This window comes from Prenolepis imparis, unplaced genomic scaffold (assembly GCF_030444845.1).
Source record: "Prenolepis imparis isolate NDT839.2.m4 unplaced genomic scaffold, iyPreImpa1.0 SCAF_6, whole genome shotgun sequence".
Lineage (NCBI taxonomy): Eukaryota > Metazoa > Arthropoda > Insecta > Hymenoptera > Formicidae > Prenolepis > Prenolepis imparis.
This window is the reverse complement of record NW_028141164.1, coordinates 12,797,235-12,816,843: the sequence shown is the minus strand read 5'-3', so window position 1 is coordinate 12,816,843 and position 19,609 is coordinate 12,797,235. Positions and strand designations below refer to the sequence as shown.

Genomic DNA, 19,609 nt, shown 5'->3' with positions numbered 1-19,609 from the left:
GTGAGATTTATTGCTAAGAATTTACACGAGTACGATTGTAGAGAAATTCAAAAACTTAAGACACACCGTGTCAATTTTAATTGGCTGCTGCATGTTGAACTTTTTGTTACTTTCTTTTAGTAATTTATTATTTTGTCAAATAAAGATTTATTAAAGAGACATTATTTGTTAAAGCGTACAAAATGAAAATTTCTACTTCTAAGCGTTTATATTGTGAAACGAATAAAAACACAATAAAAACTTGGCTATTTATAATTTCAAAGAGCTACTTATCAATATATCAAAGTAATGTCTATAATGGGAATCGTGCAAACAAAAGGATATGCTAATGCGAGAAATATCGAGCGCTTCAAGAAAGTTATGTTAGCATTCGAGAGACATGTTTAAAAATATATAACTCATAAAACCGAAGCAGCTACTTAGCAGGAAATATTTTAAAAAAAGAATATCAATAATTTAGAGCCATAGTAAATTAATGCTAATTGTAAGAGTTAAAAAATTCAATGGTATCTATAACCTTAATTATTAATAATTCATCACATAATTCCTCGAAAACGAATTAATTAATTAGAAATTTTTTAGAAATATAAAATATATATCTCTTTATTGTCCAAATTACGAGAAAAATCAAATTATAAAAATTAACGTTTTTATAATCATTGTATGAAAATGTGAAAAATTAAAATTTTTGACTTTGAAATGCCTTCATTTTTTCCATGATATATTTTTTTGCTTAGACGTTAAGTTTAGACGATAATAATTATACTTACATAAATTAAGAATTTATTTTTTTCAGTAAGATTTTCTGTTTAAAAAAGAAACAGAACTTTTAAATTATTTAAACTTTGAAGGAAACTTTTTTTAGACAACACGTTTGCACTATTATTTTACTTAAAGACATATTTTTGTTCTAAAATCTTATATCTTAAGAAGTCAACAAAAATGTAAATATGTAAACTTTAAAAATCAAAGGATGTAATAATATTTTTTTTTAATTCTTAGAAATTGTTTAAAAATATTCTCAAAAAATTTGCAAATTTTCTTTAATGACATATAAATATATTGAATATTTCGGTCAAGTTTAATACAAATAATTCAATAATAATTAACAATAATAATATGCTGTCAGAAATATCTTTAAATTTTTAATTAAATAAAATCAATTTAATATGTTTATAACAATATCATCTATTACATCAAGAAAAATATCTTTAGAATAACTTAAAAATTGAAATTGTATCGTAATATGTAAAATCGCACAATTATATAAATTCTATATATTTATTTCAAAATAATTCATTATTAATTATTAAAATTGCATATTGATTGTCTAACCAGATTTTCCATGCAAATACATTTCTTTTAACTAAACAAAAGCAACATGAAAAATATTTAATATTTTAGAAAATATATAAATAATATTACAGAAATTTAAGTAGAATATTTTTATAAAGTCATTGATTATTATATAAAAGATTAGTTAGGCAGAGAGATTCAAAATCAAGACTACAGTTCAGTTTGAATTGTTTTTTACGGAAGGAAAAGCTCCATCTTGTAATATCTCGCCTTTTCGCAGACTCTTTCGTCGCCTCCAAATACTCTCAGGCTGTTTTCCGCTATTTATCCCCGCGAAAAACTTGACCAAAAAAGGGATATTCATTTTGTTTCGCACACAAACTTGAGCGACTCTCAATATTTACTTCCCGACCGCGTTTTATTTACGTCGGGACGCCGCGCGCGTCCCACTTTCATTCATTTTCCCGCGTTCTGTTTCCCTGCGGAAAATCTCGACCTACGTTCAGGACTCGTCGGTGGAGCCCCTCATCCTGGAAAGGGATATCTCCAGCAGAGGCGATTCTAGCGGTCGGTTCAGTCTCGACCTGTCCTCTCCCGGGGGTTCCCGGAGAGGGTTAGAGACGAAGAGAGAGAGAGAGAAAGAGAGAAGTTTGGGAGTGTATACATATAGCGGTACCCGCGATACACACAAACCATCCCCTTTCTTCTCACCCCCGTCCGCCACCCTCTCTTATTCTCCGCGGTCCCTTCGTCCTTCTCTCGTTCCCTTTCCGTCTCCGACGCCCTTTTTGTCTCACCTCCGCGACACGCGCCCCCACTGCCCTTAGCGCACCCTTCCACCCTCCTTCTCGCACCCCCGTTCCGTCTTTCTCCCTCTTCCTCCTTCTCTACTCATCCGTTTTCCACCCCCGACCATCGACGTTCCGCGTTTATCGAACCATTGCGCGCGCACGGATAACAGTAACGGGGCGTGCTACGTCTTGGTTGGCCGTAGACGTAGGTGGTGGACGCACGGCCGACCGACGACGACGAGAACGACGGCGGCGACGTCGACGTCGTCGAGGACGAACGCAGCAGATTGTCAGCAAAACTCGCCGCGCGACGAAGAGGAAGGATAGTTCTGTCTTCACGGAGTGCTGATCAATCTCGTTTTCTCGCTTTTACGCTTTGTCGAGAAAGAGCGCGCGCGTTGTGTCAACATTCGCGGAGGAGTATTCTATATCCATCTCGAGCTCGAGGATCCTACGAGTGCAGCAGCTTTCGGAGGTTTGACCTCGAAGGTCGAAGCGAAACGCGAAATCAAGAGCTTATGAGAAAAAAAATCGAGGAGGTGTTGATGTCGAGCTAAGCCGAGGAAGAGCCTGGTGATATCAATATATACGATCTTTGGTGTTGAGTCTCTCCCAAAGAGATCCCGTATTTCTCCACCAGCGCTAGGATTGACGCGCTGGTCCAATTTGCGGTGATCGAAAGAGTGCAAGAAAGAGTGCGTCGAGAGTGTTTCGAGAGAAAAGGAGAGATAGAAGAGAGTAGTGTAACTCGCGAGAGAGCAGAACACGACACGCGGAGGGTCAAGAGTCAGGATATCGAGTAGGGTGACATACACTCGGTGCGTCGCTCTAGTGTTTTCGTTCACTTCAGGCTCATCCACCCTCCGAGAGGCGGAGGGCGGTGAAGCATCGATCGCTCGCCATTTTGCGCGACAGCCGACATCTTTTGCGCTCATCGACGACATCTTGCCGCGTGACATCTTCGGCGATACGAAAGATACAGCGGCTGCGGACTTATTACGTCAAAAATCAGGATATTCCCGTGTCCATTCCGCAAGTACGTCTCGCTCTCCGTTTGTCGATCGCCGTCGACGACCGCCATATTACATATTGCAACGTTCTCCCATCGCGAAGAGGGTGCGTTATCGCGAGATCTCGCTTAGTTCGAGTTCAAGAAGGAACGAGATTTGGAGAAAGAAGTGTTAAATCGGTACCCGACATCGCAGGAGGAAGAAAAAGTAGTGTCCTTCAAGTCGAAGGTAGAAATCAGCAGGCTGGGAGGTCGGTTGAGCGAGGTGGTGGGTCCCGTCGTGGAGGAGGCCATCGAGCCAGGGGATGCGACCTCGCTGACGGGACCCTCGAGGGAGTCCTCGGTACCTCGAGCACCCCCGCCGCAGCGTGTCAATACACCGAGTCCGCCGAGACCGCCGCCCGCAACGTCAGCGTCCCAGCATCACCAGAATCCGTGTCATCAGAACCCGGCCCACAATCCGGGCCATCAAAATCCCGGACATCGCAACCAAAACCCAAACCACTCGCCCCACAATCCGGACAATCCCGGTCACAACCCAGGTCACAATCCCGGTAACAACCCCGGTCACCATCAGACCCACAATCCGAGCAATCCCGGCCACAACCCAGGCAATAATCCCGGCCACAATCCGGGCAATCCCAACCACAATCCGGGCAATTCCAACCATAACCCGGGCAATCTCAACCACAATCCGGGCAATCCCAACCATAACCCAGGTAACCCGGGCCATAACCCGGGCAATCCCGGCCACAATCCGGGCAATCCCGGCCACAATCCGGACAACCCGGGTCATAATCCCGGTAATCCAGGTCACAATCCTGGTCAACAGAATCCCGCTGGCCAGCAGCCGACGCAGAATCCCGGCCAGCCGAGTAGTCCGGAACGAGAGGTCCAGAACCCTCATCCGGGTCAGAACCTGAGTCGTCAACCGAGCCAGAATCCGATTCAACCGGCACAGACCAGCAGAGACCAGGCTACGCAACAGCAACCAACAGATCAGCAGCCGCAGCAGGTGCAACCACAGCAGCAGCAGCAACAGCAACCGCAGGCACAGCAACATCCGGAACACCGTACCGGAAGTATGGGGACTGTGTTGTCGTTCAGTCCACGGGACCGTCGCGGGTCCGTTTACCCGCCGGCGGGGCATCCCGCCGACTTTACCCTCAACAACTTCAATTACGAGCAACTGAACAACGCGAAGAATCGCGAGAACAAGAGCGGCGTCGCCACAGTGGCGCCGGCGCCGCCTACGAATCATCCACCGACTAACAACAACTCGTTGCAGAACAACAATATCAATCTCAACAACAATGACAACGCGAGGATCATCTCGGAGAAGAACGCGCTGGAGAAGAATCTCAAGAAGCACTCCCTGTTCATAAACGCCCTGTCGTGGAAACGGTTCAGCACGACCAACAACAATAAGAAGAAGCTCGACAATAAGAACAAGAACATTTCCTTCAGGCAGCCGCTTGATAATATACCTATCGTTGATAAGAATAAAAACATACAGACGCCACAGGTGAGTACTTTTGGGCGCGACAGACTCTTATAAAAAGTATCTAACAATTTTCTTTCTCTCTCTGTCTTTCTCTTTCTATTCTGGTGTTTTATAAATTGATATATTTAATAAAGTTTGTGTTATATACGTCAAAAACTGCATAAAATAAATAAACAGAGACAAGCTTTTTCATAATCGTTCTCATATTTTCATATTTTGAAAGTTAGATTATATATATAAATTAAATTAGAATAAAAATGTATTTATCTACTTATAAATACAGATTTTTTATTTTTGTTATTTTTTTACAACTCAATCTCTGAATTATACCTATAATTATTTCATAATTTAAGAGAGAAATATTTTTTTAAGAAAATTGCATAGATTATTGCACAAATTCTTTTACATAATAATTTATTTACTAAAGAGTTTTATGTAATAACGACGATAATATCACGCAATAAATTAAAAGGCATAAGCACAATGAAATACTGTTAAAGATCTGTTAAGAATAAATGTATATAATTATAGAGTCTTGCGTTTTCCCTGTTGTGTCTAGAGAAATGTAGAGACATAGAGAAGACAGAAAGAGATATATATAATGTGAGGAATAAAATATACGTGCTTTGACCTCAGACACGATCGAAAGCTCATCGATCGTTTTGATGTCTTCTCTCGCGTAGCAAACACGAGTAGTTTCTCTCCTTACAAAGTTTTACCCTCTGGCTAACAATTTCTGTTTCTAGAAATAAAGGTATTTCCAAGTATTCAGTATAATACTTAACGTTCTTGTATCCTCAATGTTCAATCATTAATTAAGCTCTTTGCAAACTTTAACATTCGATAACAAGGCATATAAAATATAAATTCTCTATTTATTTATCGACTAACGTTTTTCATTAAATTATTGTTATTCTTGCATGAATGTTGTAAAAAATTATCACGTTTTATATACGTAAAATGTGCAATATTTATTAACATATAAAAATATATTATAAAATTAATATATATTTATAATATATATAATATATTTTATTAAATATTATGTATTATAAAATATTAAATTATATACATGATTCAATTATATCAAAACTTGACACGCAATATATATAAATATAAAATAAGTTGTCAATTTTTAAAAAAATCTGAATTTACGAAAGCGTTGAGAACGTGAAGTGTAATTAAAAATATTTCACGTAAAAATGTTCTTTGATCATACCTAGCATTAAGAGAAAGAACTGTTTATTAAGAGATGATTTCCCTTTGCATTCAATTAGACTAAAGCACCGGCGTCGAACAACAATCACACCACGCACAATCCGACGTGTGAGAAATTGGTGCAGAAACCTTTGCCCCCTGGTCCAAGGAAAACCGTCATCCAGGCCTCCACCTCGGAATTGCTCAAGTGCCTCGGCGTCTTCCTGCACAAGAAATGCACCCGCTTAAGAGACTTCCAAGCTGGCGATGCTGTCATGTGGCTCAGGACCGTTGACAGAAATCTTCTGCTTCAAGGTTGGCAGGTGAGTTATAATTTTGCAAATTTACATATATTTCTATTATTTTATCTTGGTTTTACAGAGCAAGAGTTTCGTATAAAAAAGAATTATATATCAAATTTTAAGAGATTTAAAAAAATTATATATAAAAATTATTACAATTTTCTTGCATATATAAATGAATATATTAAAGACGATTAAAAAATATAAAAATATTTAATGGCTCAAACATTCCATTTGTGAATAATCTTTTGCAGAGAGCGAAAAGAAATATCGTCAAGAATGAAATTATTGAAAACCACTTGACGTAGTAATTCTACACATTCCCCTTTCATTAAAAAAAAATACGAAACTTCCGCTCGATGGCAAATACTTTCGTTTACCAGCTAGTTTGCATGCTTCACGAACATATCCGGCGCTAATACAATTATCACGAGCGTTAGTTTGACATTATAATTAATATATTATATACTCCCGCGGTTATATATTTCTATCGTGATAATTGGGTAATCAAGATGCACCAACGGCATGAGGCAATTAATTCTTGTTAATTGCACTGCGATATTTAACGCAGATACATACAAGTATAATATCAATAATCACCGAATACACATGCGAGCAAAAAAAATTATTAAATTCTTAAGGATAAACTGATAAAAATTAGTTTACATTTGAATGTGTCATCATAGCATACACCATTAAAATCCACAAAAAATGATAGCTTTAATTTAAAACGCATATGCTATTCCACCTAATATGAAAAATAGTGAAAGTTTGGGATATTTTGAAAGGCGACCACGATCCAATTAAAGAATACGAATATTTGTCTTTGATGCGTTAAAAGGTTTCATTTCCCTTAAGGGACTATCATTACGGACAGCATGATGGTCCGCACATGTCACGATGAAGGAAAGGGCTTCTTACACGTATTGAATGCATCCGGACCTAGTGTCCAGTGGGAATACGCAGTAACGCATAATAAGAGTCACCTAGGGCATGTTAGTTGCAATATGTCACGGGGGGAATTAGACCAACTTTTCACGGGAGTTTCCATCTGGATGAACTGTCCATACGTTACGTTGCAGTTGACACGCATCTGCATCTGTAACGAGAGAGGATAGCGAATTTCAATACTGCGTTGTGATTGAAAGCTTCTCTGCATAGAGTCAAACGTCAAAAAAAATGCTAAATTTTTATTTATTTTTTTATTCCTCAACATATAAGGTGTCCCAGAATTAGTGATACATCTGTTAATAGCAGATTCCTGGGATCATTTAGAGACGATTTTTCCTCAGCAAAAATGTCGAGACATCAATAATTTTCGAGTTATAAACGATTGAAAATAAAGGGTTTTTCGCAAACTAAGCTTTGTGGAAATAAAATCACATTCTTCAATTAATTTCAAGAGAGAGTTTACTTTAATAGAATTTTAATTTAAGGCTTAGTTACAAAGATACACGATCGTAAAAATTGGGAACATGCAAAAAATGATGGCCTTCCTCGACATTTTCGCTGAAAAATCGCCTCCAAATAATACCAAGAATCTGTCATTAACAAGTGTACCACTAATTCTGGAACACCCTATAGATCGCTGAGAATAAAATATTCCTCTTTCTAAAAAAAAAACTTTTACAAAATAATCAATTTCTCTCAAATTTTATTTTATTTCCCTAATTTATTCTATTTAACCACCATTAATAAAAAATTAATGTTTTTGCACAGATTTAAAAAAATTTTGTTTTCAAAAATTATTGTTTTTAAATATTATTAAGATGATTAAATAAAGGTGTTCTTATCATGAAACTTTTGTATAAACATTTTTTGATATCTTGAATAATTTTCACGATATAACGAGAAAAGCAAAAACTCTACGTATAAGGGATGATTTCATCCCTTAAAATCGTTTTTAGGCCACAACTAAAGTTTCTAAATTCAGTTATTTTTCCTCTCTACATGTATGTAAAGTTTCATCGAAATGAGAATTTTTTTGTTTCCTTATTAATATCGCAAGTTTCATAGCTTCTGAAATGAAACCTGATCGTTCTTTCTCATAAAAAAAAACAAATCAATCGGAAATGTTTGCCCGCGGTCTCAGTCGGTGCCGGTTCTCGATTCGATTATGAATTTTAGCGAATTTATGCTAATGGGACTATCGTGCGCGCGATTGCACGACCTATGCAAATTGCACACGGTCCCTATAAGAACTCGCCTTATTCTCTCTCCGCGTTGAAGCTATCGATCAAACTAAAAATATTTCACTCCGATAGTCAACTGACGTAGATGGCCGCCGACTTAAAAATACTATCAAACTATTAATAATACAATGCAAAAATCCACCTTGTTGTTTATCCACTTTGTGTCTGCGTCTCTCTTTATATGCCTTTTATGCATGATGTATTCATTTTTATCATCAGATCTGAATTTCTTTTACGAATATTGTAAATGAAAAAATATATAAATTTTTTTATTTAAAAAAAATATATATAAAAACATAAATTTTTAAATTATTTTCATCAATTTTTTTGAACTGCAATTAAATTGATTATTATACAAAGAGAGATGTTATGTGTTGTAAAGATAAAATTTTTTAGAACTACAAAAAAGTTCTGTTTATTGCATGCTATTTTTTCAAAAAAAATTCAAATTAGATCAATCTTTTGGAAAAAAATAGAATTTCCGATAAGTAGGGTCACTTTTGAAATATATATATTTGATTTTCAATTTTTAGTTTTCAAGCAATATATAGAAAAAAATTCAAAGATTCGCCAGAAAAACTTAAAATTATAATCGAGATAATCATCCCCCGATATAAAAAGCTAATTTATACGTTATTTTTTATTTTCTCCTATTTTTTTCTTAAAATATTTTACGATCAATTTAATGCATATTTTTGTGTAATATAACATATATATAATACTATATAAAATAAAAAATAACAACTTTTTTGTAGCTCTTTTTTTCGCAAAATCAACGCACTACTTTAGAACACGAGAGATATGCAAATATTATTTTACAATCTATAATACAGATCTATTCCAGTTATGTCCGAGAATTTATGACGAATTTCCGATAATTAGGGTCACTTGAAATAGTCGATTTTTAATTTTTAATTTGATGATTAATTTTCACATATCCGAGCAACAGAAATTCACCAGAAAAATCTAACATAAAATTAATCGAAATAATTATCTCTGATATAAAAACCAATTTATTCGTCATTTTTTTATTTTCTCCTTTCTCTCTTAAAATATTTTACGATTAATTTAATGTATATTTTTTGTGTGGTATAGCATATATATAAAATATATGAAATAAAAAATAATAACTTCGTCGTTTGTAGCTCTTTCCTTCGCGAAATTAAAGTAGTCTACTTTAGAGAATACGAGAGAAATGCGAAACATTATTGTACAATCTATAATGCAGAGGTCATCTACTCTAGTTATTTCCGAGAATTTATGGCGCATTTTGTCATTCGCGCGACAATTTGCGACGTATTATTGCGACAGTCGCGTGTTTTAACCCACTTTGCAGGGAGGCGTCGAAGACGCCATAATAAAGTGTGCCTCTGCGTAGACACGCTCCCTAGTAACAACCCTGCTCGCCCACCCCGACATCGATTTCTCGTGTCGATAAATCCACGTGCGGAATCGCTGGAAAGGCGAGCGAGAGAGAGAAAGAGATAACGGGATGGTCTCGCATCTCGAATGTGTCCGAAATGGTCCACTAACGTGCAGCATCATTCGATTGAGGCTGCCTTTCTTACAACTCGTCTGATTGTTTCCGATATTCTTCATCGAGAATGTATCTCTCTCTTTTTCTTCTGTAACTGAGATTTTTTTTTTAAGACGAGATCCTTTTTAACAAGAAGATTGAATATTCATAGATAATAAAAATATTTAAAAATCGATGTATATATTAAAAATCTCTATATATTTTTTTTCTTGATATTATTAAAGAAATTAAATTTTTTATTTAGTCAAACACGATATTAGAAATATCGAACAGCCTTTTCCGCGGAATATTTTCGAAATATGGCTATAAGACTATTAATTATTTCTACTTAATAGTATTTACAAAACGATTTTAACGTTTTGATCTACCTTCCCTAAAGATAGTTTTCCCTGCGATTAAATTATTCAAACGCATCAAAATCAATAAGAAAGAAGAGATTAATAGCGATTATCTTATCAAAAATTACTATGAAGAAAAAGCGTATTCAATAAATTAACTACTTTCTGAATTTGCCTGAAAATATAATATTTATATTTTATTAAAAATATAATATTTTAAGTACTACATTTTTTAACAAAATATAAAAGCTAAATATTATATTTAAAATATTTTTACTAAAATAAAAACGCAATTAGAAAATGAATAAACGAGAATAAATTCCAAAATGGGCTCAATTTCAATTATTAAGAGAAAGTAAAAAAAAATTAAATTTTAAAAAATTTGATCTTCCACAAAGTCTGTCTTCTGCATAAAATGAGCCGACAGAGAAGAATTATCTCGTTTTCTCGAAATTGACAACGAACATAGAGTAACACTATATCTGTGTGAATTCGTCAAATATAATATAAAAGTCGCGATACCACTGAACATTTTTCCATGAATACAATATAACTGTATGCACAGAGAGCTGTAGATAAAGTTATAGCTATCGATACAGCTGACACGATAGCTATTCGTATTTCCACGTGCATGTGTTTGATCTCCTCCGTCGAGTGCATCGTGTAGATAAATACATATATATACAAGAGGGTGCTTTTGCTGTCGATGCATCCCTTGTAACGATCACTATCGAAGCACGCTGATTTTCAGCCTCAAATCCCTCGTCTACACTTCACCCTTTTAACTACTCCGGGTTCGACCCTAAAATAAGTCTTCGGTCTTGATCCTATACTCGAGACCGTTGACCGATGTTTAAACGGCCGCATCTTTCTCTTCTCTTTGCAATAGAAATTATATTAAGCGGAAGTGCAAAGTATGCTCCAATTTCCTCATGATGCGATATGACACGTACTACATTATTTCTATATAACTTCGATATTGTATCCAATTTAATTCAAAGCTTATTAATATAAATATATGGCATCAATCTGTCAAACTGAGATTTTTATTAGTTAAAATATAAGTCACTAAAAAAATAAACAATATTAATAATTTTTTTTTATTTGGGGCAAGTAATTCTTCTCTTCTTGTTTAAAAATGCCATCGTTATTATTAATATTAATATAAAATCACATATAAATATTTTGTAGCGATATTAATATTGCGACACGCATACGCGAAATAAATATATTACTAGATACTAAAAAAATATATTTACATTACTAAATATCTAGTAATATTTATATCTAGTAATATTTTAATCTAATAATATATATTAGATATAATATTACTATATACTATATATTTACTATATATACTATAATATTACTATATACTATATATACTATATATACTATATATACTATATACTATATACTATATATTTTTTAATAATATTTATATTATTAGATACTAATAAATATTACTATTATATTAATAAATTAATAAAATAATAATATTAATAAAGAGGCTAAAGATGGAAATTATGAGGCTAACAAATTAACTAATAAATTATGAGCAACTTTATTATATGCTGTGGCAAATGATGTTAACGAGGATTCGATTGACAAGACGAGTGAGGAAGATGTGCAGCAATGTGCATTAAGGGAGAAAACCGCACAAGGGATGAAGGGTCGCGTACAAACGTTGCGCAGAAGCGACGGCAACGTCGCAAAAACACCCTATAGAGACGTGCGAAAAAATGCGAGAAGGGATGTTCGTAAGAGGGAGGTTCGTTCACCCCTCCGATCTTAATTATGACGGGGGAAGACATTTTTCTCTTCTCGGATATTAAGAGTTCCTGCTCAAGACTTTTTCTATTTCGCTCTAATCGACGATTATATGTGAGAAAATGTACAATGGATGACTGATCTTTGACTGGACAAAGTATCTAAATTATTACGAGAAATAAAAAAATCAAATACTATTTATATTTAATATTTTGTTAATTTTTTAAAATATTATTTAATATTTTATTTTAATATTTATTATCAAAGTTTTATATACTTTAGAGAATTTTGTGAATATTTTAACACACAATGTGTGTAGGAAATAGTAAATCTTGTAACGATAATTTTCTATTAATTTTAAGAATAGGTCATGCAATGAAAAAGTAAAACTCCAACTTGAGCCCATTTTTATTCTAATGATTGACAAGATTAATAATACACAATTCAATACTAACGATCTGCGACAAGCTTGACGTAAATGGGGTAATTAGACGCACTGAATAATTTTCTCTGAAAGCATATTCTAATATATATCTTTTTCTGCGCAAAGTGTTCATAAATTTTCACATCTAATCCAACACATATAATTATAGAAGGTCGAGTATATGTATATATAATGGATTACGAAGAAAAATCGCATTTATACGAAGAAAATGTTTAAATATTTAAATATAAAATATAATATATTCTATTTTCGTGTGTAAGTATCTATTCATAATATATAAAGTGTACGATGGAACAAAGCTATGTATTTGTTGTTGCTCGTGTTTCGAAGATGTCGAAGCACATCGACGAACGCGAATCGATCCTGCACGTGCTTAAATCTAATTTCTCAAGTATAACGCGCACACAGCTGATCCTGGGTGTACATATATACATATATTTCGTGTGTGAATACGCACGTGTAAAAGACGACCGCGAAACGTGACCGTGTATGCAAAGAGAAGATAAATACCGCTTACAAAATCGCTCGCAATTAGTACACAGCTGTGATGAAATCGAATTTGTTTCGATGAAAAGCAGGGAAATCAACATTTTATTATTTTTACACTGATATATGTGAGTGTGTGAACGTAATTAAAACATTTTGTAACTTTTCAATAACTTTCTCGCACTTCCTCGCAATTAAAAATTGGAAAAAATTTTTCTGAAAAAATGGACGATTTATAACCAATCAATTTCATTATCTTTATGATTTATACATTCCACAATTATTTTTTTAATATTATTCATTTCTTTAATATTATTAGTCAATAATATTCTTGTTTTTAGATTGATCTAAGTTATTTAATATTTTTATAATCAAGAAAGAGAGAGAGAACAATATTTATTTGATTTAACTTGTTATCGATATTATGTCACCAAGAAAAGACTGAGCAATTTTTAACTAGAATTCAAAGAAAACTGTATATGAACTTAGACGTGGTCTAATTTTAAGTCAGATCCTAAGTAAACATCATTCACTTCGTGACACACCCTATCGTTATCGACAGATCTTAGATAATCCAATCCAATAATCCGAAAATAGAATTATACATAGGTTTGTGTCGCGAATGCTTAAACGATTCATTTAACTTTGTAATAATTAATCCTAGCATGTTTCTCTATATCGCTCATAATTAAATAATTTCGTTTTTAACGTGATTTCTTAAAAGCATCGAGTAATCATTAATTTTATGAAGTATTTAAAGGAAAAAAGGAAGAAGCAGAGTAATCTTCATAATTTATTATATCTTAATTATCTTAATATATATAAATTGATATTATTATATTACAAGTCTAATATAAGTAAAATACATTGATTCTTTTGCAAGTCTCTCTGACATGCTTGCTAATTCTGGAATATCAACAAAGTTACACCATAAATAGCTGTGGACGATTCTGTTCGCTAATCGGTTTCGTCTGAACGTTAAACAAGATCAAATCAGACCGCAATGTTGAAAATCCAGTTAAAGGGAGACCATACAACTGCAATTGAAAAATTTCATTCTTGTCACGTTTCCCTTACACGACACGTGTTTTGCCTATCATGGCTACTCCTTAAGCATCTATTAATTAAGCATCTTCAAAAATTATTCGAGATGATCAGGGGGGAGATAAAATCGCCCAACAACATTTAACTGCACAATTGTGAGAAACTAACTTGATCTTCATATGTAAGTGTTGCATTTCATAAAGTTAATATATATTAATTTTAATATTTTTTTCACATGTCAAATGACAATCAAAAATAATAATTTTATTTATATATTAAGAGAAAATAATATTATAAAGTTATTTGTAGGTATTACTTGATTGGTCGAAATTGGTTGAAGAAATATAATATGAAAATCTTAGGACAAACTGTTTTCTTTTTTAAAATAAAATGCAAATATTTTATGAGTGCGACCCGATATAATTTTGCGTTTACTATGTTTGCTCACGCGAACGTATATTAAGTCTATAGACGGGGGTTTTACTTCGTTATGTGTTGTAGACATAAAAACATATCTCTATCGATAGACGCTATCTATGAATAATTTTTCTCGATAACGTCACGCGATTCTGATTATTGCAATACCCTATTCGCTCAGTGTCATAAATAATTCGACTACCATTTTAAATTTGGACGAATCTGGAAACACGTCTTTTCTAGAATACCTTTTGTCTAAAGATTTTCATATTCGCCACAGCTTCCATGAATAGCTTAATAAGTAGAATTGTAATTCGAAAGAATTAATTTTGATCGTTACTAGTCGATGCAATAATAATGAATTGCATGGATCATTTGCAGCTGTGTCATCGATATATAGATCAAATAAGATTTCATGATTTGAAATGTCGCGTGTTTAAATCTAAAATTATTTTAATTTCATCATTTATCCCCTGCACATTCTCTCTTTAATTAAATTATCTAAATCAATTTTCCTAAAAATAAAATTAGGACCAAAAACTAAAAAAAAATTTTTTTTAATTTAAAAATAATTTTAAAATTAAATTACAAGTTAATAAATTTTTTTAATTAATTGATTAAAATTAATTGAAAGTATAAATAAATCAATTTTATTTTAATTAAAATTTTTTCAATCTAAAAAATTTTTTTTTAATTTGATAAGAAACTCTAAGTTAACTCTAGAGTTGTCGCGTAAAAGAAGCGACAACGAAACCTCGCAATCATCGGATTTGCATTCCTCGAGCGAAGAAGATCCTCGAAGGAGAGGCGGCAGCATTTCACGCGAGGCCGCGCGTACATCCCTTTTTCTTTCCGCTGCATTGTGCAACGTATATGCTGCTCCGATTATTCCTCGCGCGAGGAGGGAGTGTATCGTCGTCATCGTCGTCGTCGTCGAAGGTGTCGACGGCCCTGTCGACGACAGGATGATAGAGAGAAAGAGAGAGAAAAGGAGAAAGAGATCGGGGATGTGCATTCTAGCGTGTGAGCAAATTGCAAGCGTGAGTGAGCGCAGCGTAATGTGCATTAAGCGATCCGGCTAACGAGGAACGGCCGGCGCGCTATGCAGGGCAACAAAAACAGCAGAGCGGGTTGTGTGTGCCGATGGTCTCAGCGCAAACCCCGTATCGAGGGCATCGATCCTCCCCGGGTCACCACCGGCGCGCGGCCTCGTCGCGCTTGATGCACCTACCTACTCCTTACGTCGCGAGAACGCGTTCGATTCGCGGCCGATATGCGAAACATATACATATATATGTATTATACTTCATTTCAAGTTTTTAAAACTTTTTTAATTTTTAAAAAATTAATAAATTTATAATTTCAATGAATTTAAAAAATTAATTAATTTAGAATTTATTATTAATAATTTTTAATTTTTAAATTATTTTTAAATAAAAAATATTTTTTTGAAATTTTCGGTCCTAATTTTATTTTTCGGAAAATATATATCCTTTTTTTTAGTCTTTCTTAATTTTTTTCTCAAAATCCGCACCATCGGATTTTCAGAGAAGATTTAACAAATAATATAAATTTTATAATTACAATTAATAAAGTTACATTAATTAAAAACTTTAAAAAGTTTTTAATGAAAGATTGTAAACAATAGGAAAGGGAAATAAAAGAGAAAAAAGAGAGAAGAAATATTAATATATATATACATATAGAGTTTATAATACAAGACAAAATGTGTGTGTAAACAATGTAAAAATTTTCTTTTTTTTAAATTTTCTAATTTTAATTTAAAGAATAATAAAAAAATTAAGATGACGAATGCTTCAATTTTTATTTTTAATTGGAAAAGGATTTTGAATTACCTAGATTCTGAGAATAACATAAAATTACATATTTTATTGTAATCGCGCCCAAATTATTATAATCGATGATGCGTTTTACGATAGTACGAAAACTTGATATTTCCTATTTTGGAATTTCATCGACATATCTGTACCGAGAGGAAAATTATGCAGCATGGTATTCTATATTCCAAAGCTTTGGAATACATGTCGAACATTTTTCCATTCGCGAGAACAGAAAGTTGATGATAATATCAATTAGTTTAAATTAATTAAATTAAACTGACCGATAAAGAGATGTAACGTGTTAAAAAGTTATATGCAAAATATTTCCTACATATAAATATACAGTTGTTAGATAATTTAAAATAAAAAATAAAATATAATATGTTACTGAAGATATTTAATTTTTTAATATTCTTTAAATTAAAATTTAAAAAATAATAAAAAAATTTTATATTCTTCACATTATATATATCTTGTATTAAATTTTACATGATATATATATATTATTATTTTTTCTCTTTCTTTCTGCTTTCCTCTTTCCTATTATTTACCATCTTTTATTTAAAATTTTTTATTTTTAATTAATGTAACGCTTTATTAATTTTAATTATAAAATTTATATTATTTGTTGAATCTAAATAATGTCACATCTTATGTTAATCTTTTAACTCTTCTGTCAATGAACGCCAAAATTTTTTAAATGTTAAAAATATGTCGAAACTTTTCTCCGCCCAAAACAAAAATGCAAAAAGGAGCTTTTGTACTCGAAAATCTTCTAAAATATAACGGGAAAATATATTTGATATCCAGCAGCTGTTATAAAGAAATTGTCGCAGTGCAATGTGTCGAAAAACAATCGGTTGGTACCCATATATTGCTAAAAAGGTTGAAAAATTATGCATTGACAGAAGGATTAATTAATTGTATTAACGATTGCAATCAAATCACTCCGACTTCTCATAATTATCTCATAATTATCTCTCTATGCTCTTACGGAGCGAATATTATTATTTACTCGCTGTAATACTATATAGTTATATATAGTTACATTTTGCGCACATACGTTTGAAAATTAGATCAAATCGATGCAGCTGCACTTTCAGATAATGGATTCCTATCAGGTTCATTTATAATATAGACGATACAAAATTTACCTAGCGATTGAAATAAGCAAACTATATATTATTTAAGCTCATTAAATTGTAAAACTTATACAATATTAAGTCAATGGATTGATTTAACTCATTATGTAATATTTGATATGTTTGATTATTGTATTTTGAAAGCTTGGCCCTTTGCTTATCGGTTTTATTAATAGTTCATTTTTTAATTAATTAGATGTTACAATATGTTAAAAGGCTACACTATGATAATTTTTTGTTCGCAACGCCTGCACATTTTCTTATAATAATACATAAAAAATGTGTATTCTTCTCTCTCAAATGGATTTGTTCACTCGACAAGACAGGTGACAAATTTTTCTTGATATTAGAATAGTGTTCTACTGTGTTTTCGTACATATACATGACGTACGAAAAGTCGTAAAATTGCTAAATTGCGCAATATAAAATAATATTGCAATTATGTGCTAGTATATAGATGTACCTGATTGCATACTTTTTTATATATTTCATGGCTAATGGAGATCTTGTCAAGTATAAATATAGACGCCCTATTTATACGACATATATTTTCCTTATATGTGTATCCGCACTAATTAACATCTGTGTGACTATAATTGTATTCAAAGCGTTTACGTCCGATACGTCTATATGTATTACGTTGACACACATGTATATATACATATATACTTCAACGTGCACATATATGACAAATAGTATGCAATTAGTAGAAGAGTATAATTAAAATCAAAATTTATACACATGTCAATTATGGGAATAAATAATAGAAAATAAAAATGAGATATATATATATATATGTGTGTATATATATGTATATACTTTTTTAAATATATTTTAATATATATTTTAATATAAATGTATATTCCAGATAGCACAGATTTCAATCTAATAAGATTCAATCTAATAATAAATAATTTAATTAATAATAGCTAAAACGCATAATGCTCTGTCCAAAATTTTATATTATTGATTCTCGCTCTTTTAAATTATCTCGCCTGGTCTTTCATCAAAATACCTAACTCCTCGCATATTCATAAATATATTATAATTAGCAATAGATATAACGTCTTAATTGTAATCCTATCTTCTCTTGTTTGACAGGACGTGCCCTTTATAAACCCTGCCAACGTAGTGTTCGTATACATGTTGGTGAAGGAGCTCGTTGACGGAGACGAGGCATCCGAAAAGGAACTTCAGGCGACGGTGCTGACGTGTCTTTACCTGAGCTACAGCTATATGGGTAACGAGATCAGTTATCCGCTAAAGCCATTCCTTGTCGAGGACAGCAAGGACAAGTTCTGGGACCGATGCCTCTTGATCGTGAACCGACTTAGCTCCGAAATGCTGCGAATCAACAGCGAGCCCGGATTCTTCACAGAGATCTTCAGCGAACTGAAGGTACGCTAAAATTTTACCGAGGTACTCTTCATACATCAAGTGTCAGAATAAGTCATCGATGATTTGACAATCATATCTCTCTTATTATTTATTTATTTATTGTAGCAAATAATAATATTTAAAAAATCTTGATTTTAAAAATTTACTTAATTTACTTAATTACTAATTTGCGTATGTACAAGTCATTTATATCTTCATATAAAAAATTAAAATAAATATTCTTTTTTATATTTTTCTTAATTTGTTTTAGTGGTATAAATAACTTCTTAATTAATAATCTAATTAAATAATTATAGTTATAATTATAATTAAATAATTATAGTAAAAATTTTTTAAATAAAAATTTTTTAAATATATTTTTAAAAAATATTATTTTAAATATGTATTAATAAAATTTAAAATAAACAAATAAATATATATATAAATAATTGTATATATTTATTTATTCAATATATGTACGCATTTTTATAGAAGTAAATAAATAAATAATATACATAAACATATAAAAATAAATAAATAAATAATTATATATGCGTATATATACATTTATTTATTTAGCAATATATGCAATATAAGAAATATTTTTCTCATGTATGCGTAATTTTTCAATTTTCTTTATAAAATACAATATAAAATCTTTACCTTTCGAGGAATTAATGGCAGCTTATATCGATTCCAACTTTAATCTGTGAATTCGAATAGGCCTGCGGTTCCAGCGAACGCGGAAGTCTGACTGGCAGCGGTCTCGAACGGAGCCTCGTCGTCTCCGGAGTCGCGGTACCCACCAAGGCAGCTTGACGGAGCTACACACACCTGCTTGTGCGCATCGCCAGGCACGGCTGCGACGTCACGACGCTCTGACGATGGCCATCGCGACGACGTGGAGTTGCTCTCGCAGCT

General features: G+C 32.7%; 1 protein-coding gene across 1 annotated transcript; it reads left to right on the top strand.

The window, feature by feature from the left end:
• The first annotated feature begins 297 nt into the window (after positions 1-297).
• On the top strand, positions 298-19,551 carry LOC145937431 (uncharacterized). The gene is made up of 6 exons (XM_083040450.1): positions 298-357; positions 2,938-3,123; positions 3,230-4,621; positions 5,878-6,120; positions 18,413-18,709; positions 19,412-19,551. The coding sequence occupies exons 1-6, from the start codon at positions 298-300 to the stop codon at positions 19,505-19,507; spliced, it is 2,274 nt and encodes a 757-aa protein (XP_082896576.1). The 3' UTR covers positions 19,508-19,551.
• The last annotated feature ends 58 nt before the right edge of the window (positions 19,552-19,609 follow it).

Bases quoted from the DNA above. Each gene is read 5' to 3' on its own strand.
- LOC145937431 (XM_083040450.1), top strand. From the start codon at position 298: ATGGGAATCGTGCAAACAAAAGGATATGCTAATGCGAGAAATATCGAG. The intron at 358-2,937 runs GTTATGTTAGCA...CGTTCACTTCAG, and splicing joins ATATCGAGCGCTTCAAGAAA to GCTCATCCACCCTCCGAGAG. The intron at 6,121-18,412 runs GTGAGTTATAAT...CTTGTTTGACAG, and splicing joins TTCTGCTTCAAGGTTGGCAG to GACGTGCCCTTTATAAACCC.